This window comes from Bemisia tabaci, chromosome 2, assembly GCF_918797505.1.
Source record: "Bemisia tabaci chromosome 2, PGI_BMITA_v3".
Taxonomy (NCBI): Eukaryota; Metazoa; Arthropoda; class Insecta; order Hemiptera; family Aleyrodidae; genus Bemisia; species Bemisia tabaci.
Window position 1 is genome coordinate 30610163 of NC_092794.1, and position 24246 is coordinate 30634408.

Here is a 24246-nt window from a genome sequence, read left to right on the forward strand (position 1 = left end):
TTATTATATGGTTTTCGGAAGTTAACGCATTTAAGTTTCAGGTTCGCTTTTTCGGCGTAAAGTGTACATAAGGTGTCCCAAAAGTCCCGGGACTTCTTCTGTAACTTCGAAAGTAAGATAGATACAGACATGATCTTGATCTCATTTTAAAGATCAACTCAATACCCATCGATTAAAACCAAAATCAGCTCAATCGGATAAAAATTGACCGAGTTATGGCAATTTGAAATCAGCGAGGAAAGTTTACGCCTACGGTTTTTAAGGAAGATTCTTCATCGCCGTAAATCGAAAAGTCGGCCGATAAAGTGATGCTTATTGTGTTTTTTTATTTTCGAGGTGTCATTTATCAACATTTTGTACCATCAAACACAACAGTTGACAGTGCGTATTATTGCAAAGTACTAAAGGAGTTGAGAATGCACATTTCCCGGAAACGGTCGGACTTGAAAGCTTCGTGGATACTCCATCAAGACAATGCGCGGCCTCACACATCGAGCTTAACACGTGAATATATGAGTAAAAATGGAATTGAAACAATCCCTCATCCCCCTTATAGCCCTGACTTGGCTCCATGTGATTTTTGGATGTTTTCTACGCTTAAAAAGGAGCTTCGCGGACGAAGATTCGTATCGAAGACAAAAATCCAGAATGCAATTCAAAACTTCTTCAACTCCATCCCAGAGGAAGAATTCAGGAAAACAATGTTGGATAAGTGGCAAGAGCGCATGAAAAAGTGCATCCGGTTTGATGGACGGTACTTTGAAAAGCAAAAGGAAGTTATGGAAGATTCGGAGGAAAGTGGATACGAATATTAACTTTTTGAATCCTGGTAAGCGAAAAATCTTCCTAAAAACCGTAGGGGTAAACTTTCCTCACTAATTTCAAATTGTCATAACTCGGTCAATTTTTATTCGATTGAGCTGATCTTGGTTTTAATCGATCGGTATTGAGTTGATCTTCAAAATGAGACCAAAATCATGTCTGTATCTATCTTACTTTTGAAGTTACAGAACCAGTCCCGGTACTTTTGGGACACCCTACGTATGATATTTTTACTCTACACATGCCCGAATACGCATCATAAGGGACCTATGTGCTTCCTAAGTTGCCAAGTATTAATTATTGTTAGATGATTGGTCTAAAACATTCAATACAACCAGTAAAAATTAACTGTCGTCTACGAGATTCGAACTCCCGCTCGCAACAAAAAGGATGAGTCTAGAGCGCTGACTTGGCGTCTCAAACAACCGAGCTATCTCGACGCTCATTCACGGATGGAGAAAAGATAACAGTTAAGTGGTTAGCTTTATGCAATAAGGAACTAGGGTCAAATTTTCGATTTTTTTTTTATGATGAATTCCGTATCAGGAGGGTATTTACTTACTATTGAGAAAAAGAAAATCCTCAAAAACAATTTTTATCCCGCTTCAGCGACCCCGCAAAAATTTGCCGTCGCAGGATCACGCGAAGTTCATTTTGCAATTGGGACCTATACTATGGTTCCCCATTGCGTAATGCGAAACTCGGATTTCCCATTTTGCAATTCGGAACTATAGACAGGACGGCATAATGCTTTCTCGGCATTCTCGGCTCCTGATCGACCGATCTTGCTGATTTTGCAAACCGGGGGGGATTTTTCGACGGGAAACTCGAATTTCTGGTCAAATTTTGAAAATCCAAAAATCCAAGATGGCGGATGTGGCCTGAAATGCTATCTCGGCTCCTGTTCGATGGATCTTGCTGATTTTTGGTAACCGGGGGTAATTTTCGACGGGAAACTTGAATTTCTGGTCAAATTTTGAAAATCCAAAAATCCAAGATGGCGGATGTGGCCTAAAATGCTATCCCGGCTCTTGTTTGATCGATCTTGCTAATATTTGGTACCAGGAGGTACCGTAATAGCACACCTAGTCTTAGAGATGTTTTTAAAACGTGTCAATGACACCAAGCCTCATTTCTAAAATGTTTCACGTGATACTTTAAAAATCCGAATGAAGTGTCAAACACGAAGCCACTCTGTGTTCAACACATTCCCATGTCACCACGTTGTATGTGTCTGTGAAACATTTGTAGATTGTGTCACCGAAATGTTTCGAATTCATTTTTTACATATTTCAATGACACAATGGGCAAAGGTCTCCGTTGGCAGTGCATTTTTGACACATTTCTGACACATTTGTAAAACAATGAGCCTTTAACTCAGATTTTCCTCTGATTTTCTAAATGTTTATGACACATTTTCGGTATAATCACTACAGTCCATGTAGTGTTAAACACGAGCCCACTCTGTGTTGAATACATCCGCATGTCACTACTTCTTAACCGTAAAAAAATTTTCAGACATATGTTTTAGCAAACGTCATGGAGGCATTATAGCCATCAAATCAAGTGCCTGGGCGGCCTGATTACAGACTATGCCTAAGGAGAGTATGGAACTATGGGTTCACTCCATCAGTATTGAACTATCAGAGGGATTAGGACGTCCTCACTTTAGAAAAGTATACGCAAAGCATGATGTACGGTTTCAATATTTTAGATAATCCATAACTTATAAGCTCTTATGGAGATAAATGCGATGCATACCAAGAATTTTAAACTATTTTTAACTTTGCATAATTAAATAGCCAAAAAGTAAACCTTAAGACAAAAAAATGAACCAAAATTTGGTAAAATTGGAAAATGAAACGTCAACGCTCTCCGGTGGGTTCAGTTTGATCTAGGAAAATTTTTAGGAAGGTCTGAGAAATGTTTTCAACTTGTGTTCACCAGGTTTTAATGACAATCAAGGCACTGTTTTGTTTAACTGATATATTCCTGACACATTTCTGAAATAAATTTCCTTACCCTTATGCGTTTAAATTAATTTTATAAATGGTTATGACGTACGATCGCCGCGGATCAATTAAATGAGAGTGATACAAGTATTTCAACTGGAGAGCAATGAGGGAAATCCGTACACGAAAATCTGAGGGCGTTTCAAATACCATTCCGTCACGTTTCATACATAGATTCAACATATAGCTGTACCTTATCAGATTAAAAATACGAAATATCTGCCAGTTGTTTCTGAAACATGTTTTTGAAGGATCTTGGAAACGTTGCTAAATTGTGTCAGAAATATGTCAGGTTTATTTCTCAGAAACTTTGAACTTCCAAGAATTTCTGCAGCAACGTTTTAAATATGTTTTAGAAATGTTTCCAAAATATTTAGTTGATCTCCTTTCCCAACATATCGTACACAAATCTAATATGAATCTGTGCCTGGGTCGTTAAAAAAGAAATTGACACAATTACAAATTTTTTCCGATAGATGTCAATAAAGGTTCATTGATTTTCATATAAATTGTGGCAGAAATGTTCCGTAAATATGTTTCAATCATAGGCTTAGCTGTGGCAATGATTTGAAATGTTTTTGAAACCTTTCTGATATAGTTTATTGAACGGACTGCAATATATTGACAACACATAGCTGACACAATTCTTACACATTTTTCGGGTGGGTTATTTATGCCTTTTTGAAATAAGTTTGAAACGTTTCCAACTTATTTTTAAAAAAGTTTGAATGATCGCAATTAGAAACATTTTCGATTTGTTTTCAATATGTTTCAAAGACACGGCCAACTTGCCCATTTCATGTATTCGTTTTGAAAATTTGTTGGAAACATACGTCAATGACTGATCCCAGATTGACATAATTTGAAACATTTTAAAAACATTCCATTGTGTAACTGTGCTATTAGGGATTTTGGACGGGAAACTCGAATTTCCGGTCAAATTTTGAAAATTTGAAAATCCAAGAAGGCGGATGTGGCCTAAAATGCTATCTCGGGCAGCTCGACCTATCGTAGTGAATCTTGGTTGTATAGGGGGTATTTTTGGCCGGGAAACTCAAATTCCTAGCCGAGTTTCGAAAATTTGAAATTTTTCAAATTTTGACATTGAGCTTGTTCAGTGATTTTTGATTTTTGCGTTTTTTGAAGTATTTACTACGCATAAGCCACAATAATTTTCTCCGATATTTTTCGCATTTCAATCCACGAAAAACAAGTTTGAGGTTGCGTCTTCTGAGATCCCCTTTAAACGTGTGTCCGAGGAATGAAAGATCCCCCAGGGGATACTTACTCAAGTAAGGTCATTTTCGGCCACATCCACCATCTTGGATTTTCGAATTTTCAAAATTCGATCAGAAATTCGAGTTTCCCATCCAAAAATACTACCTGGTATTCACCGCGATAGATGGAGCACGAGCCGGGATAGCATTTTAGGCCACATCCGCCATCTTGGATTTTTTGATTTTCAAAATTTGACCAAAAATTCGAGTTTCCCGTCCAAAAATACCCCCGGATATCAAAAATCAGCAAGATCCATCGAACAGGAGCCGAGATATCATTTTAGGCCACATCCGCCATCTTGGATTTTTGAATTTTCAAAATTTGACCAGAAATTCGAGTTTCCCGTCCATAAATACCCTCTAACCCCGAAAATCAGCATGATCGATCGAACAGGAGCCGAGATAGTATTATAGGCCACATCCTTAATCTTGGATTTTCGAATTTTCAAAATTTCACGATTCACGGGTTTGTTGACCTATTCAAGGGTTTATCGATCAATTCACGGATTTTTCGAACGAATCACGGGGTTGTCAATCGATTCATGGATTTGCGGATCGATTCGCTGGTTTTTGATCGATTCACGGTCGTCAATCGAATCAGTGCCGATCAAATCACGTCAATCGGTTCATGTTCTAACTTTTCGATCGATTCATGTTGGTCATGTCGGAATCATAACACCGGTTTTTCAATAATTTGTCGATCGAGTCGGTGTCGATCACCACATCATGCTTTCATTTTTTGATCGATTCATGTCAATCAAATCTATAAACCCTCCCGTCCAAATTGCATGTTAATATTTGCCACCATTCTCGAAATATTAGCAAGTCGGTAGGTATCCATATTTTTGGCACACCCTGTTTTTTGTAGAATATCTTTCCGCAGGGACAATGCACCTCCCCCCTTCCTCGTATGATAGAAGGAAGGGGTGTTTTCTCTGTTGGGGTTAACCCTCCAGTTTGTAATAGTGACACCAGGGTCGTCTCCCCTACGCAGTCAGTGCTAAAACAATCTATAGTTCCTAATTGCAAAATGAGCTTCCCCGGATTCTTCATTTTGCAATAAGGAACTATAGCCTTTTTTTGTAATTATTGGCAACAGTGTGATGTTTTTGACGAATCTGTCAACACAGGGTGTTAAGGGAACTCCATAGCTATAAAATGAACCATCAAACCGCAACATTGATCGTTTTGATGAAAAACGCCAATGGTTTTTGCAAAAGTTGCTCTCCTGAAAACCTACAGTTCTACCTATAGTTCCGAATTGCAAAATGCTATCCAAGTGATCTCGGACGCTGAGCGGGGCTTCACAAAAGACGACCTTGACATCCGGCCACTGCTGTTAAGAGACAGCGGATTAAGCGCATTTCTCTGTGAGACATTGTTTGCCTATGCTTTCATGTGTCACAAGGTTCATCTCAGGTTGCATTTGCTATCGCGGCAGTAAACTGAGGCAATATTTCTGTATTCATGGATTAAATCCATCAATCGAGTTCTGATTTTGGCTCATATATCCGTAACGGGTCCTCCAGAACAATTTTCCGCCTTGTACGATGGTTATTATTTCTTTATATCTATGTTTAAAATTTGAGGTGGGATAATGGCGGCTTCTCAAGAGCAACGAGGTAGGCGATCTTTTGCACCAACGAACAGAAAACTGATGGCGAAAAATAGCCAATGAAAACCTCCCAAAAAAAAGAATTTGCCTAAAAACGGAACTTCGTGGTTCTGCGCAGATTTACCAGTCAGACACGACATCTCAAGGTGGAAAAAAACTCGCTGAAAGCGAATTTTAGAAATCAACACAACTTGACGTAGAGACATGATTGGCTAAAAAGTACAACGGTTTTTGATACATCGGAAAATCAACCAAAAATCGGAGACTGGGCGAAACGCTCAACGTCGCAGAGGTATAGGGAATCCCATAGCGAAAGCAACGGAACGATTGTAATATCATGGGGAACTCCGTTCCCATGACAATAAGTTGGTTTTCAATTGCTCAATATTTAACAGCTGCTATATTCAGAAATGCCTTATAGGCAATCTATTATCTTACATCTCTATTTTTAGCTATCACCTAGAAACTCATTAATGTGGTAAAACGCTTCTTCCTGGCCAAATTTTTAAAGTAGTTTAGGGAATACATTTGGATGGTCATTTTTAAATGATAGTTTTAGTGAAAGCGGGAAGGTATCGATACCCAGTTACCTTGAAAATGTACCCTTCATACAAGGTAACCGGGCACCTGCAACCTGCGCATTCGCTAAAACAAATTTGATGTCCCGTAATGAACTTAATGTAATGAATTTAATGTAATTAATTTAATCTCTTATAATGAATTTAATATCATCTGAGGTTACTTTGTTTAGATATGTTTTTTTGGTGTTTACCCCTCCCGTAACCAACCGTAAGGCGTTATTCATTTTTCAACAATAGAGAATTTGCAGGTGTCTGAACTTTGATGAATTTCGTGTTGAAGAGGAAACTACTGAGGGAGCTGAACACGAGGATACCCTTGGTTCATGAATTGTACATCTATTTGAGAAGATGTGACAAAATAATATCATCTGCTAATGATAAAATATACGTGTTTAAATGGGAAATGCCGCCAGATGACGTCATTAGACGGTGCATCTTCTCACTTTAAAATCTATTTTTATACTATATCCCGTATGAGAAAAAAATCATAAAAAATATTGTGAAATCAGCCCTTAAAGCACTTTCAAATAAAACAATAAAACATTTCCATGAAAATTCTCCATCTATCATCCCTGATTTTGATGAAACTGGCCAAAAAGGATCCCGAAATATAAAAATTCTTGATATAATAATAAATGCAGTTTTGACCGTTTATCATTGGAAAACCAAAAATTTGACTGCAATTCGATTTTCAGATTTAAAGGCGTTTTACCGCTAACCGTTGCGACATCAATTTCAATCTTGCACATTTTTTATATAATTTCAAATGGCTATTAAACCCTCAGAAGGAAGAAATCACCTCCTGGCCGATGAGAATAAAGATCCCCCCCCTCCTCTTGAATAACGGGCGGAGGGGGGGGGGGGTAATCCAGCCAGCTCACGGCGGCGTTGGGTAAATGGGTCAAATAATAGGAGATCTTTGAAAATTTGTGTCAATATGAAGAGAGATGAAATTCAACTTTTGACTGATGATTTTATTTGCTCGAGAAAATAAAAAGGTAGCCTTGATATAATGATGGAGGAAAAATCAAGAAGTTGAAATGTCGGCACTTTTCTTCGAATTCCTGCCCAGTTAGTTAATCTTGCCTTACGTATTTTTACAGTTAGAATTACTTGTATCTAAATGCAAAATTTAATACGTGTAAAGAAGTTGTATCTAATACTTGTATAAAATTAGTATTTTCTGTGTATCTCAAGCGTATAGTTTCTATGTTTTCGACCAGGTTTCTTTTTTATCTTTTTGTTTGTGAAATTTACAAGTTAATGACTTTTTCTCCTATTTATACGGAGTTTCTAGAGGAATTTGCAGAGCTTAAGCAAAAGAGAGCAGTTTAACCGCGGGTAGCAGCATGAGTTCCCATAAAAAATTGAAACTGTCATGGCAAATCGGGATTTAAAAATGGTAAATCTTTTATATGGAAGGCTTTACGTAAGATCAAAGATCATGTCTAGCTCCATGTCCGTAGGTGCCTCCGTAGATGAATATGTGGGAAAGCTGAAACTCCGTCTGCTTTAGCCTGATCATATTTCTAGTCGCTGGAGGTGAAATAAATATCAGACGACTTGCTTGGGTAGTGCAAGGAGTGGGACATAACTGGGAAAACTCTTGGTGAATCTGCGTCCTTTGAAATTAGGCATGATGGTAATGAAAAATCTTTAAGATCCATTAATACAAATGTATGTACTTACTAATAATTTTTATAAACTAAAAGTCATCTGACAGTGAATGTGAATATATTATTACACTCAAGCAAATACATTTGAAATATAGTATCTAGATAACGGAAACATAACGTGGCATCATATTCGTATCGAGATACATATTAAATACGTTTTTAGATACGTATCTAGTATAAAAAAGTAAAACAAAGAAGAATAAGTCCAAACGGTAGGTATTTAGATACTATATTAAATGTATTTTTTCAGTATTTAATACGTTCTCGTATTTAGTACATATTTGAGTAAGTATTTTTCCATATCTTGACTTGTATATTATATGGTATTTCGGCCACTGAGGTCACTCGCAAAGAACTTCATATGAAAATTCAAATGATTCAAAATTTGGTCATTGAAATATGAATCTATAAATATATTAATTGTTTATACATTTCTTATTTTAAGCTTCAATTATACCATAATAAATATGAGTGTAATACTAATAAAATTGAAAATAAAGTCCATAAGATTTGCTTCATCAATAGATAGATAGTAATGCTTGAATTTTTGTGACTTTTTTTACAAACTAATTTAATAGTTTTCGAAAGATTCGGTGCAAGTACACCTGTAAAGGATTTCTCGTTATTCTACGAGGCCTCTCAATGACCTTGGATACTATTTTGACCAGTAGATGATTCACTAACGGATTATTCATACTCATAAAAATAATGATTCATCCAGCCTATGTAAATTTCATTGAAAAACTCACGTTTAAAGTATGTTTCCCCACCCTCCTAAAGTTAAACATAGAATTTCGAGGCATTCTTAGAGTCAGGCGTAAAATTTACCCTTAGCCTTTGTGAAAAACTTCAGGAGAATTCGCAAAAACATACGAAATATTGAATACAACTGCCACCTTTAAGTTTTTAGGTATAATTTCTTAAAATAAATCGAATATCACTCTGTTGTTGTTGCTAACCGCCCCCCCCCCCCCTCGAAAAAAAAAAAAAAAAAACACCAGTTACTTTGAAAAATAACACATTTAAATACAGATGAAAACTAAAGAATCATAATCATAACTCCAAAATCATTGATGATGATAATCACATAATTAAATTAAGAATACAATTAATACTAATGATAATAAGTTGGTTATGCCACGTCACAAGAGCCTTTGCTGAGAGTTTTGCTTCCGATTTATTATCCTAAAAAAATGTGTTATTTATTTTTTATCCATAAAAATCTATTGCTGTAAAATAACTCAGCGTTCAAACATAGTTGCTTAGCTATGTACCTTCTCACTGAAGTGTGTGTAAATATAGTGATCAGCATGAAGTTTGTATAAAGACGTAATTATACTCTACGTTTAAACAGGGAATGAAAAGTGCAATAAAGTGAAAAAGCGAAAATTAACCTGATGCTTTATTCCCTTTCCCTTGAACTTAAATTATAATCTATAATCGTAATACAAGTTGAAATGAGGCAAAAGGAGTGCATTAATTGAATTCATTTTTAACCAAGACTATCTAATGATTTTTCATATTTTTAGAGGTGAGCTTTAATAGAAGAGAAATCACCCTTTGAATTTTCAACTATAAAGAAAAGAGCACTTTTCGGTATACTTGAACTTAATCTCCGACGTAACGCCATTCCGTTCCGTCGAAGGTTCAAGGTGAATCTTCAGCCTTAGTTTCGAAAAAATTCACCACGTCGCGCTGCTAAAACCGACTCCGCAATCCGTGATTATTTAAAAATTACAACAGATATATTAAAATCTAAGACTCATAAGTTCTAGCAGCATATACGTCTGAAATTCTCAAAACCAAACACGAGCTTGGTAGGTAAGTTGAATAGAAAAGGCTAAACTCGATTCCAGTTTCTCTTATGGGGTGCCTGTAAGTACGAGAGAATTGGTTCACGGTGGGAGAGAGTTATCTGCATAGCATCAAGGTCGTTTTGCTTAACCATACTTTTTTCCGGGATTAAGTTATAGAGCTTCAGAAATTACTCCCTAGGTCCTTTTAAATGTCAATAGGATTGATAGAAAGAGGAAAGCTATAGAGAGAACTTATGACTCTCCAATTTGTCTCAGGAATTCCTGTACTTTTCATATAAGCTCAAGAACTTGAGTAAGCTGTACGGACTCTAGTGCCGTGAAATGAAAAATCAAATCACAGCACTGACACCCTTCGCGCGAAAAATTGTCTTGCTACGCACCGCTTTAACTACGCAAGATTTAACTCACATAGATCTATTAAACTTGACTTAATGTGATTGTGATTCGTGTTACTTCGTCTAGCTTTTACCTCGATATATATATATATGAATATATATATATTGCCCTTTATCCTAATCCGTCACGTTTTAACCCGATATGCAGCGATACATACCCCCTCCCCACACACGCACACTCTCCCTCACACCCTCACACACACCCTCACAGTACCCCGATTTACCCCGGATTATCTAGAAACATCCTGATTATTCACGTTTCATCTCAAATCGTCCCCATTTAATCTCGATAAATATCGATGTTTACCGTTGTATCCCTATTAATCTCGTTTTATCCTGATCATCCCGACTTATCCCCTTTCATCCCAATCCGGCACGGTTTGTCCCGATGAACCGAGATGTAGGTATCCCAATCTACTCAGATTTATCCTGATTATCAACGCACAACACAGGATCTGTCCCATGAATCAAACCTATTTTTTATTTTTATTTTTAGTTGCTACAAAGGTCCAGAACTGCCTATATTAGATTCAGGAAAATTTGCCGGTGCTCAGAGCACCGCCTCCTCGAATTGTTCAAAATTGAGGAAATCCACGATCAAATTTTGCAAATATCTCCTCAATGATTCATCCTACGAAAAAACCCCAAAAATCAGCAGACACCTACGAATCAACCTACGAACTTTTGGGACACCCTGTAGAATTAGACGGTAGGCAGCAAGGTGAGGGCTGCAATATTTTCAAACATCTAGAAGTTTTTCTGACTCAGGATGGAAGATTGGACCAGGCCATCAAAAACCGAAATATACAGGGTAGGAGAGCAATCGCCATGTTAAGTGGAGTCCTTTGGGACCCAAGAATCTCCAAAGAGAACAAAAGAAGGATCTGTAATGCGATTTTCAAGGGCAAGTAACCTGCGGGTGTGAAGTAAGGCCGATAAAATAGCGGACCCGGGAGGTTTTAGAGACAACAGAGATTGACCTCTGACGTAGATTCGCTCGTATTTCCAGAAAAGATCGCGTCAGGAATTAAACGGTACGGCCAAACAGACCTTCGTGGCTGCCATTATCACGGACAACTCATTGGGTATATTCAGGTTCAGAGAATTACAGGAGACAGGTTGCCAAAGCAGGTCTTTGATTGAGTTCTTCGTGGGGAGAGGCGGAGAGGACGCCCGATGAGATGTTAGAGGGATGGGATTGAAGCAGAAATGTTCAAGTGCTCAGTGCTCGAAGGGTTGTGGTTCTATAGGGGACAGTGGAGGTTAGGTGTCGTAGAGCACTAGGGAGTGCCATAAATTGACTTATATGTATTTATATAAGAAGAAGTAGGTCTCCATGTTAGTGCCGAAACGTATGCAGAAATTGCGAAAATGTATTGCTGGAAGCTTGCAAGGTATTTACATATATTGCCACAGCGGTCAGAAAATTTATATATAAACTATATATATATAAATAAATACCTTTTAATGTATGACACGGTGGTTAGGTTAGCTAATGCGCATTTGTTCAATTTTTCAGTACAAAAACATTGTTTTAAACAAAGAATTAACAAATATCTTCCTTTTTTATCTGGATCAAAATCAATTAGGTATATTTAACTAGTTCGTTTTTTCCCGCATTCAGCAAGTCGTCCACTAGGCTAGCAAACCAAACGGTTCGACAGTCATGGGCGAATGAAGTTACAACTCCTCAAGCGCCGACCGGTACTCGGGCGCCAAGCTTTGATTCCACAGTCTTCGAGTGACATTTTTCAGCCTTACAGTGTTGAATTACTTTTCTCTAGGTCTAATATAGAGATAGATACGGCAACACCAGAATTTTTGTTTCAAAAATTGTATCAAGTGAAATACGTGTAGTGCTTCAATTGTACTTACTCTCCATTTGCACAGGAAAAACCGAAATTCCGCCAGACCTCAGCCTTTTTCCGCTAGAGACCTGACTTCCATGACTGATTTTTCCGGAACTCTTAAATTTTTTTCTTGAAAGTTTAGGAAGTTTGTTTTGAGGAAATTTCTTACTCCTGGTTGTGGCTTGAAATCTCTGAAAGTTTTACTTGGTCTAACTCTGATTATCAGTAGCATTTGTTTTCATTTCTCTGTCGGCCTTCGTCTTAGAATACTCCTGATTTATTTTGTTATGTACCTCGTCACTTATCTTTTATATTTACTTGTGGTTATTGGTTTGCATGTTGTAGTTTGTTAATGTACTTTTGTGTGCTCAATGTATTATTTATCATTGTAATTGTGTGCTTGTTGTAGTGTGTAGTTTTAGTAGTGCTCTTGAAGATGGATAGTCCCGAAAGGGCTCGAGCGCATGTACCTATAAATTTAACTATATTAAATATAATGCACGGTTTAAATGTGACTCTTATCTTACTGAAAGTTTTATTGATTCATCATCATCCGAGAATTTTTAAAAAATAATTTAAGTATCGAAATTTTGAGATTTAGTACCCCAGCACCGGGGTACTATGTCTTAGGTACCGGGTCACTGTATCTCAAGCTAAGAAAATTAGGTTTTAAATTAAACAAATCATAAAAAATGCATTAATTCTTTTTTAATGAAAATTTAAATTTATTGAATCACAACAGCATGCAAACAAAAAAATTGTCTTAAAATAAGTGATAGTAGATAATTCATAGAATAATACCTATTCATTCTGAGCACAGCGTTAACTAAATGACCATGAGATAATGAGACCATGAGAAGTCAGAAAAAACCATGCAACAAGTGTTTTGTCTACCTCCTCTTAAATAACTTCCCATGAGTTTTGACCTGAACGATTTTTTTAAAAGATACATAGTGACCTCTATTTAATGCATTTTCTCTGTCTTAGAAAGCATATATACTCACAAACTTTTTAAAGTTACTGTTCTGTCGATAAAATAAAGCATTCAAGGAAAATATGCAATGTCTGATGCAACTAGACTGATTCTGGTTGAATCTTGCCAGTTTCTTAGAACAGAACTGATCGCGGGGCGAAGGAAACTCGATGGCCGAAGCAGTGCCGAACCACGTATCTTCGTTTGCGACTTTGCTGACTTCCTGGTATTTCTTATTTTTTCTGTGGGAGCTAGTCACCCTGATTTCTTGAAAACCTTTTAGGTTTTTCATTTCAGTAAGCACAATATATTGTGTACATTTCAAGCTACAAAATTGCCTCGTCTCTCGGCGATAAAATAAAACAATGAGCGGAAATTTTGAATCACTGCGATGGATATTTCGCTAGTGAAAGTGCAGAAAAGCGTAGTCACTTGAAACCATAGAACTTTTTTCGCGTATCTCGGGCTTAAGTGTAGAAATGCGTATCTCGTTCTTGCCCCTTCATTTGATCCGGCGCGCCTGACGCGCATAACGCGCTCTCCTCAGCGTTTCCTGCCAACAGCATACATCAGCTGATTAGCTGCTCTGGGTTTTTATTTTTTTTTCAAGAATTCGCTGGTTTTGAAAAGTTGCTAGATGCTTATCAGTCGAAGCTCTTGTGGGATCATTTCTTCATATGTGCCTATTACTAGCGGTGCGCGGCGTTCATGTCCATTATTCACTGCAATCATGAACCCTAGTAGCAGAAAAAATTTTTGTTTCTCTAAAAAAGGTATAAAAAAACATATCTGTTATCTAAATGGTAGTTTTATATAAAAAACGTGCAACGCGTATATAAAAAAAATCAAAGTTCAGACCTGGCCGTAATATATAAAAAATTATAAAAGCTAGATAAGATAATTTTTTTTTTTGCACATTTTTTTATTTTTTTATATAACGCATGCATACGAAAGTGTTAAAAGTGAACATTTATATGTATCTATCATATAAACAAAAGGTCATAATTTTCGTGAGCTTTTCGCGAATTAGAAGATTTTTTAGTACGTTTACGAAAAGCTCACGAAAATTATGACTTTTATATATAATGGTTACATAAAAATGTTCACTTTTAACACTTTCGTATGCATGCGTTATATATGAAAAATTAAATTTAGTACATAATCTTTATCTTTCCCTTCTACGGTTCTGCTACTAGGGAACTGACAGTTCATCACACGAGGTCAGTTTTAGGTATTAGAGTCAGTCGAGTCATACGATGCTACCGTATTGGATCAACTAAAGCCTCTGAACAAACTTGAGTTTGAATAAACTATATTTTTTATCTTAATGATCAAGAGCAGGTTCAAAACGCTAATTGCGGGTATGCGTGCCCCGTGATCAAAATCATTTTCCAATCATACAATGCTTGATCCGGCCGTATTGGATCAACAAAAGCTTCTGGATAAGGTATTGCAAGCGTGAAACTCTTATTTCAGTCTTTAAATTATCCAAATCCGTCTCTAACAGGTTTAAAACACTAATTTCAAAAATGCGTATCTCGGGATTAAGTGTCAATTCGTAGTGCCAAAAATGCGAATCTCGGTATTTCTGCCGTATTTTATAACAGTTCGAGAAGTTATATAAAATGCTGATGGAGTCTGAAAAAGCATCTCATTTTTGCTGTCCTCTAGAATAGGAAGGATAATAATCCTTTACTGAAAATAAGGAGGAATGTAAACGGTGTTCTTACTCTCCTGGAAAATCGTGTTTTTCCGAGATGCACACTTCTGCACTTTCACCATCGATAAGTGGTTCCGCCCTTTAGCGATCGAAATGCTGCGAGGAAATCGCGGACGGCAAGTTTGTATAATGACAGCAGCGGGATAATTGGATCCTAAATTCTAGTCGGGCTACAGCAGGGCTTGTGACGTGGCGATAATTCTCAAGAGCCAGGAGGATGTACCTGTTCGGACGGGGAATTGGGGCTGTCTACCGGGCTTCCTGCCGGAGTTCCTCCTCGAGCTGTTGTGTTTAGATAAATTCTGCAATTGTGCAAAAAAAAAATAAAATAAAATAAAAATAAAAATAAAAAAAATTGATGAGTTATTGGTGTAGCTAGTGATTATCTCGCATGAATACTTAAACAGGTCACTTTGAACTTTCATTTATGGATCAGATGGTCCCTCTACAAAAAGTTTTGGCACCTCGCGCCATTAGAGGGCCGTGTCCTGGTTGTATAAAGCCCGGGGCATAAATCGAAAATTTAAAAAGAGCAGGCTAATGTGGAGATTGTTACATAGGTGTAGAAACCATTTGGTTTTGGAAAGAAAAGGGACCTCAGATTGTGATCCCTGGTAGATTTTAGCGCTGAGTACGGTAGCTATAAATATCAAGGAAGACTTTTGCGGATAATTACAGTAATTCCTCAAGAAGCAATTTTTCAGAGGACCAGATGGAAAATAGATGCGTCAGAGGAACAAGCCAAGGTCCTTTTTGAATTCAGTAGCCAAAAATACACACAGGATGAGCGGAAAGTATCCGACTCGCCCCTCCCCCATCTTTCAGTTTTTGAATCCATGAGTGTATCAAGAGGAAATTTTAGAGAAGCTTCAAGGTCAATGAGAGCTACTCTCTGGCAGATCCGAAATTCCGTGGGGGGGGGGGGGGGGTTGCACGTTAACACAAAATTTTCAAAGGATAACCCTCCCTTTGGGGCTGTTCATAAATTACGTCACCCATTTTTCTCGACTTTTGGACCCCTAGGTATCGCCCCTTTTTTACTGACGTGTTATTCACCTCCTGACCTTCCTCCTCCCGCGGTAATAATTATACGTCAATTCATGCATACCCCAGCATCCCATTTTGTGTTGGTGTAAGGTTGTTACAAACCATTGCCACAGGTGTTTCACACGTTGATACATTTGTTGAAAATAAGTCCATAAAACATTCAGCACATTAGGGTAGTCTGATATTCAGTCCTTTACTCACTGTGAATGTCTAAAGTCTCACTGTTTTCAAAATAAAGTATACCACGGCAGTAAACATGTTTTTCATTTCGGTCAAGCTTCTCGACATTGAAGGTACTTCCAGGATAAAGTCGACAATACCTTTATCGTTTACGCCCAGCGCGACTTTAGGCCCCCTCCTGGGATTACTTGTATTTCTTGCGGGAAGGGCGGTCCAGTTCTCTCGAAGCGGAAGCAAGTAAGTACCTACCCTCTTATAGATAAACTAGGCCACTTGGGGGATAGTCTTCCTCCTCTCTGTCCTCCTCAGAACTGTCTATGTCTCGTCCACTGTGATTTAACGAAATCGACGGTCCGCTTGTGCCAAAAATGTTCTCTTATTTATTTCCTTTTCAACAATGTAAGTATTACAGAGGGGGGTTTGCGATTTGAAAATTTTATTTGAGTGTACGTCTCCCGCAAGTGTACGACACCTTCCCGAAGAGGCTGTCCCATTTTCAATAGGAAATGGCCGCAAGAGATTTTACATCCATACTTTCAGGAATCATAACGGATCATCAGAGAAGCCTAAATCCGGTGATCTTTCCTGTCTAGCCTTCCAAAGGGCGAGGGGGGAGGGGGTCAAAGGTCCAACGCACAGACCGCCATAACTTTTGAACAAAACAACGAATTATCTTGATCTTAGGCTCAAATGAAAGCTCTCAACGAGAACTTTCAGTTGATGTGTATTAAAGTCAGTTTCAGGTAATTTTTTAATGTGAAAAATATCATTGTTTGATTTTTCAAACCCAAAAAATTCATTTTATCTGATTTTTCTATGAAAGGGAACGCAGAAATTATTACAAAAACCAATTTAAATGAAAACCCTTGATTCAAGCTTTATAACAAGCTATACTCGTAGTTCAGCTTGGGAAAACAAATGGTCCAAAAGTCATGACCGTTCAAAGTTGGCGTGGCGCGCTATTTTCGAAGCGCGCGGAGTGTATACTCGCGTGCCACCCCTCCCTACCTCCATCCCTGGTGCCCGCTTTAGCTGATGACGGACACGAGAAGGTCTAAAGCTCCTTCCACCTAAAGAATGATCAATCGCTAGTTAAAAATTACTTTAATATCTAGAGAAGAAAGAGAAATCAAAATAAGTTAAATGCTAATAAACGATATATACGATAGCATACACTATTTTTTCGCCCCCCCCCCCCCCCTTCATGATTTTATATTTAATAGCCAAATCAAGTCTCTCGTCATTGCGGTACCTATCTGATTACTCCCGTGTAGGTAAATCTTGATGAGAGGGGAATAGATCAGAGAGAGGTGAGGGAGAGATAATCGGTAGTAAATGCGAATTTCAAGTGCTGGTCAGCTAGTTCCGTACAAGAGCCTATGAATATTATCTACAGCTTTTAAATGTATTTTGCGGTAAAAGAGGCTTGATTTGGCTATTAAATATTAAATCATGGAGGGGGGGGAGCGAAAAATAATATATGCCAGCGTCCTATCGTTTATTAGCATTTAATTTATTTTTATTTCCCTTTTTTCGTTAGAAATAAAAGTAATTTTGCACTAACGATTGATCATTCTGTAGGTGGAAGGAGCTTTAGACCTTCCTGAATCCGCCATCAGCTAAAGCAGACACCAGGGGTAAAGGTAGGGAGGGGTGGCACGCGAGTATACACTCCGCGCGCTTCGAAAATAGCGCGCCACGCCAACTTTGAACGGTAATAACTTTTGGACCATTTGTTTCCCCAAGTTCAGAGTCCCTTTATACCCAGAGTTACGACAACTCACTTTTGGTTGGGCTGAAAGTGGCCTAAAAAAAATCCAATTCTGATTGGTTCTCGCTCATGAAGTCACAAACGAGTGCATCAAGATGGCGGTGGCTCGATATGAACAAAAATAATGAAAATATTACCTAAATGTGGTTTATCAAGAGTAAATTGTTATTTCCATCGGTCCAAAATGAAAATTGATTAAGAAATTATTCACAAACTAATCTCATTTTCTTTTTAATTGATAAATTGTGTTGATGTTGTTGTTTTCGGATGACAGACATCGCAGGATTCCTTATCCTTATCCCTTAATATCGTTCGTTTGGGTGCACTCGTTTGTGCCTCCATGGCCAGCCAAGGCCGGCTGCCAGTCAGCTGATAATCGAGTTGTCTTAACTCTGGGTATAAAGGGACTCTACCCAAGTTGAACTACGAGTATAGCTCGTTTAAAAGCTTGAATTAAGGGCTTTCATTTAAACTAGCTGCTTCAGCTCGCTACGCTCGCTTGCGCCGCTAGCCGGGGGCCTCGCACCATGGGCCTACAGTCACTGTTGGCTCGCGAAGCGAGCCAAATTTTGCTACCACCAGTGCATAGAGAACTTCCTGGAGGCAAAATGATACATTCAAAAACAAAGAATAAGAAACTAAAAATCACCTACTCGTAGAAAAAGAAACACCATTGAAAAATAAAAAACTCTCCTGGAAAAGAAAATTAAAACACTCTGTGAAAATGTAATGGTGTGAAAGGGTGAAGATAAATCACCGATTATCTTGGAATAACACATGAGCTGCTATAAAAAAGTTCATTATTAATAAAACCTGTGCTGCCGTAAAAAGGAAAATTATCACCTGAAAAATACACATCAATATTAAGGAATTTTAATTAAAAAAAAAAAAAAAAAAAAAAAAAAAAAAAAAAAAACTAAAGACAAAATCAAGAAAGCAAAACTCTAGACGCACTAAAAGGAAACCTGGAAAACCGAGAACTAATTATGAGCATGAGGAAATGCGTAGCAGGTATTCAGAGTCAGACAGCATAAGGAAGGGAGTGATACTGCCATGGGACCCATGCCAGAGTAGAAGGGTGACACGTGTTGTGAGCAGGTAGGGATGGGTTTACGTGGAGAGGGAAACGGAAAATCAGAGGATGGGAGGTCCCCCAACCATATGACTCGTTCAGCGGCAAAAATACAAATATGTCGTTATCAAATCGAGGTAAATTTTGAAACATCGGTCGCGCAAATCGAAAAACCAAGGAGAGCTGGCACATCTAGAGCCTAAGAGCTGTCATTTAAAACAAATCCAAGGTAAATCGGTCCAGTAGTTTCCGAGATCGAATTGGCACAAACTGTCTAGGAGCAAAAATGCAAATATGTGATTATCAAATCGAGGTAAATTTTGCAACATCGGTCGCACAAATTGAAAAATCGAGGGGTGCTGGCACATCTAGAACCTAAGAGCTTTCATTTAAAATAAATCCGAGGAAAATTTGGTCCAGTAGTTTCCGAGATCAAATTAGCTCAAACGGTCCAAACCGAAGGAGGACAAAAAAAGCCTTAGGATATTAAATATATAAATTGGTTTTTATAATGATTTCTGCGTTCCCTTTCATAGAAAAATCAGAAAAAATGAATTTTTTGGGTTTGAAAAATCAAACAATGATTATTTCAAATTGAAAACTGACCTGAAACTGTCATCAATATACATCAACTGAAAGTTCTCGTTGAAAGCTTTCATTTGAGCCCAAGATCAAGATAATCCGTTGTTTCGTTCAAAAGATATGGCGGTCTGCGCGTTTGATCTTTGACCCCCTCCCCCCTCGCCGGGCTAGACAAGAAAGGTCACCGGATTAAGGCCTCTCCGATGATCCGTTATGATTTCTGAAAGTATGGATGTAAAATCTCTTGCGGTCATTTCCTATGGAAAATGGGACAGCCTCTTCCGGATGTGTCAAAAAGTAGCTCTTATTGACCTGTAAGCATCCCAAAAATTTCGTTTTGATATTTGCATGCGTTTGAAAGTTAGAGGGGCGTCGGAAATTTTACGCTCACCCTGTGCGTATACGCCCATGACGTACCTAAAATTATTTCCCATCCTTCATGGCGTGGAAATCGTTTGGGTAAAGGACCGCGTCCGTCCCTTTACCCAATGAAACTTATATCTGCTTATTTTAGGCTTAAGAGGAAGGGTAACATTTTTTCCAAGACTTATGATCCTCATCGTATGTATACAGGGCGGACTTGGTGTAATATGTTTTTCGAGGACACTACAAAAAAGGTCTATACAGTCCACATGTATTATCAATAATTGATCGATCGTCTAATGTAACCTTATGTGGGTTTAGGTTCATATGCAATTGGAATCTTGCGATTTTATAGTTGAAGTAAATAAGTTTGTCCATCGTTGATAATGTAATGCACTTTTAATCTCGAGTTGACGGTACTTACATTTGGCGTTGAATCAAATTCTGCCAGACGGCTTTCAGCTCAAGCGTTGGAGCTCTTAAAATGACGGACCGCGTTTTATCATTTTTTTGAGGTGTGTGAGTGAAATCTGGAAGCCCGCACCCTGTCACCTGTGACTCAGGACTATCACTGCCATCGCTATTGAGGTTTTTGTTCATATTGATCAGCAACCGGAATTCTGTCGCTGTAATCAAAGAAAATACCTTTCATAGATAAGGGGAGGTCAGGTAACTGGGCCATTAGGGTGGCCCAATTATACACGGTAAAATTTATTTTGCCAATTTTTTTTGTCTTACTCCCTAGAACTGAACCATTTGATCAAAAAACTCTCTCTGCCAAGTATCAGCCAAATAGGATAATATTAACCCGTGCCGACAGAGCCATCTTTTATACATGGGATTTTACATGGAAAAACACTTCTTTTAGAAAAGTCTATTTTCCGGAAAATGCGCCGTAATTTCTAGTAAAAATCTGCGGTCATATTCGGCTTTATAGGAAAAATTGAGAGGAAAAAGTTTTATTGGACACCTTAATAAAGTTTTTCTGCCCTTCATTGTTATATCGGTGAAACAACTGAAAAATCTAGAAAACGCTAAAAAAGGGTAACATGGCGACGATAAATCTAATAAAGAAAATTTTACGCGGTTTGCCGTGACCTTGAACTTCTCGGCCCCGTCCCGCGGCCCCCCTGTGTCCCACGCCCTTGAGAATCGATCGGCGGGACCCCTGCGGCCGGGTCTCCGGTCCCCCCGCCGGGTTTTCCGGTCCGACTCTCCGGGGGGTTGCTGCAGCCCCTACACTGAAAAAAAAGTGGAAGTAGGATTGACCATAATGTTATAGTAAAAAAAAAATATAATGATGAAAAGCCAAATAATGGTCGATTTAAGCATCTAGATGAAAGTGAGAGTCATACACGATATAAAAATTATCATACCCGGATTGTAAATATCAGTTAGGTGTGTCTGTACATCGTTTAGGTATTTCCATAGAGTACATAGAGTCGTAATGTAAATGAAAGAGCTGGCGCCATGTTCTGCTCGACGAATTCCGAGCCCGGTGTGCGCAGAGTTCGGGTCGCTTTTTCGATACATTTTCGATCCAAAATGGCGGTGTGGAATACGTGGTAATTCCTATCTCCTTTGCTGTTGTTGTTAGTGTTGTTGTTGTCATCGGATGGCCGGGTACCCGTGTATCGCAAACTATCGATTATGTATCGAAAAAGTGACCCGGCGTCACACAGGAGTCTCGGAATTCGGGACATGGAAAATGCTTAAAAGTGGCGCCAGCTCCCCCAATTACATTACGACTCTATGTACTCTATGGGTATTTCTCACCATTAGCTGGGTATTTTTTACCATACGATGAGTTAAAAGTATGAGATAACATGGTGACACTTGCGTTTGATATCTGTATAGGCATCTGTATGCGACTTGTAATGTTGTTGGTAGATTGAATTTACCATACTGGTATAGTCAGCGTGGTGAGAGCTCCCGCTTGACTGCGCTGCGGTCTGCGGTCCGCCATTTTTCGTTTGTCTGTTTGTCAGTTATAAGTACATCACGTTGAGGGCCGGAGTCCGTGGCTGCGTGTTATTGATTCATATTAATCCATATGAATTCACGAGTAATTTGCCCAAATTTGTGTTCGAATTGTCTTTAAAGCTACCGTCTTCTCTTCGAATCTATCTATATTGACCTCCCACATACATTTTCTGAGATTTCTTCGTTATTCGTATCGACCAATTTCTGGAGGTTAGGAGTTGCTGCAATGAATCTGGTTTGCAAAATGAAGGAATCCTGAAAACGTGAAAACCTTCGCAAAGTTGTTCTGCTATCCAATGAATATCGGTTCTGTGTAAAGTCATTTCGAAAACATAAAGGTGCGGAAGGAATTTGAAAATAATTGACTAGAAGTGATTTTTGAGTACTTCGTTCGTAGGTATATCTATTCCTGTTAAAATTTTCGAAGCTCAACATACTCAGATGAAGAGTCAAATGTGCGTGGGATTGATGTTTAACTGTAACTTTAGTTAAAATTTGGCAGTTTCTGCCCCACCGTGAACTGTGCGATTGGATTTTCATGTACTGTCTTTTTGTGGGTATATTTTGACTATCTAATTATTATATGCAATTAAATTTTCTGTGGATCTGATTTAGTCTGTAACTGATACCTTAACGGGAACAACAAGTATGGTTTTGGTATCATTTACTTGAAATCAATAAAGCAATTATCTGCTATTTCTCGTTGAAACTGTCTTTAACTGCCATTGATTGTGTATGTAACGGAATTTCTTCGTAAAATGTAAGTAAAATATCCACGACTTTCATCAAAAGCATTTAATAATATATGATGAGTGGATGTTAGAATCTATGGTTTGTCGCAGCATCTGGATGCGTGAAATTACCATACTAGTCAGTCGGGAACACCACACTAGCACTGTGTCGCACAGTGTCAGCCGTATCGTATTATTTACAATACCGGTATATTGGTAACTACGGTGCAGCTTCACTGTGTAAAAAATCAAGTAGACAGTATGGTAAATTACACTCTAACTCTGGTAAATCCCGCCGAATATTTATTTCAGTGTAAGAGTTTTTTCGGGAAAACCACCACCGCTCGCGCCACGTTCGTCTCTCCGGCTCGGGATTCGGCACGCGGGATGCACTCGGGTGGCCGGAGCTTAAGTCCAAAGAATCTCTGACTCCGGCCTCCCCGGAGGGACGCTGCGCCCCGAGAGGCCATTTTCTCACCCCCCGCGTGAAGTGCCCCACTTCGTACTTTCCCGTTCGTCCTCCGGGCTCCCGGTTCCGTCTGCGGGTCGGCTCCGTTCGATACGGTCGGATTTCGCGATCCCTCCATCTGGGGGGCGCTGGTGCCCTAATACGTAAAACTGTAGACGGTCCGCCGTGACCTTGAGATTCTAGGCCCCGTTCCAAAGACCCCCGTGTCCCACGCCCCTGAGGATCCACCGGCGGGACCCCTGCGGCCGGGTCTCCGGTCCCCCCCCCGGGTTTTCCGGTCCGACCCTCCGGGGGGTTGCTGCACCCCCTAAGGGTTTTTTCGGGAAAACCGCGGCCGTTCCCGCCCCGTTCGTCCTTTCAGCTCGAGATTCGGCACGCGGGTGCCCCCGGGCGGCCGGAGCTTAAGTTCCGAGAATTACCGACTCCGACCGCTCCGGAGGGGCGCTGCGCCCCGATAGCCGTTTTTTTACGACCCCCGCACGGAGTGCCCCACTTTTTACCTTCCCGATCGTCCCCCGGGTTCCCGGTTCCGTCTGCGGGTCGGCTTCGGGTCGGCGACGTTCGGTCAGGTTGGATTAAGCGATCCCTCCACCCGGGGTGCGCTGGTGCCCTACGACGGTTTTCGGAAAAATCGGCCTGGCTCTCTTCCTGTCGGGCCGATCGGAGCCGCGTTTGGACCGGAGGTTCTGCCCTTCGTCCCGCGATGGGCAGTGCAAATGCCCCCCCGGAGGTCCGCAACGGGGGAGCCGCGGGAGCCCCCCGAGGGTACCAGTGCCAACCCAGTTTCTCAGTGGGTCACGCGGATTTTGGAGACGGAGGGCCGGATCGCTGTTGCCATGGTTATGCTACACTCATATGACTGCGCACGGCTCGAACGCGTGGTGTCGCAAGATCTCGCTCACCGGCGGGATTGTTTTGAGCTCAGTCCGTCGGGAAACCTGAATTAGGCAGCCGTGCATCGTTTAAAAATGAAAAGTAAAAAAAAATAATTTACTTTTCATTTTTAAACTCTGGTGTGGGAAGCGTAGCGGCCGGGGACTTGAGGGTTACTGCGGCAGTTCAATAATTTCATTCATAAGAAGAGAAGAGGAGGAAGATTTGAATTGCTCAATCGCGGAACATGACCAATATTCTTGAATTTTAATTTTTTTCATCGTTTGTATGTTCTAGCGTCGCATTGCCAAAACAAACAAACAAAAAAAAAAAAATTGAAATTAAATGCCGAGTCCTGCAACCTTAAGTTTCAGCAGTCGCTATTACACTGTACGCTTGCAATTACTCCCCAAAATAAATTAAAATGTTCCCAGCCA

The 24246-nt window shown here is 39.4% G+C and overlaps 2 protein-coding genes across 10 annotated transcripts in view; one reads left to right on the forward strand and one right to left on the reverse strand.

Moving 5' to 3' along the window:
* PsGEF (Protostome-specific GEF) overlaps positions 1 to 24246 on the reverse strand; it is a 516326-nt gene that overhangs the window by 159881 nt on the left and 332199 nt on the right. For all 9 annotated transcript variants that reach the window (XM_072297125.1, XM_072297127.1, XM_072297130.1 and 6 more), the window contains 2 exons: positions 20178 to 20379; positions 14962 to 15040 (listed from right to left, as the gene is read on the reverse strand). In XM_072297125.1, coding sequence (XP_072153226.1) covers positions 14962 to 15040; positions 20178 to 20379 — 281 coding nt within the window. The remainder of the gene's footprint in view (positions 1 to 14961; positions 15041 to 20177; positions 20380 to 24246) is intronic.
* The window catches only part of LOC140223968 (uncharacterized), a 112534-nt gene that overhangs the window by 37631 nt on the left and 50657 nt on the right, over positions 1 to 24246 (forward strand). The gene's annotated exons all lie outside the window — the stretch shown is intronic.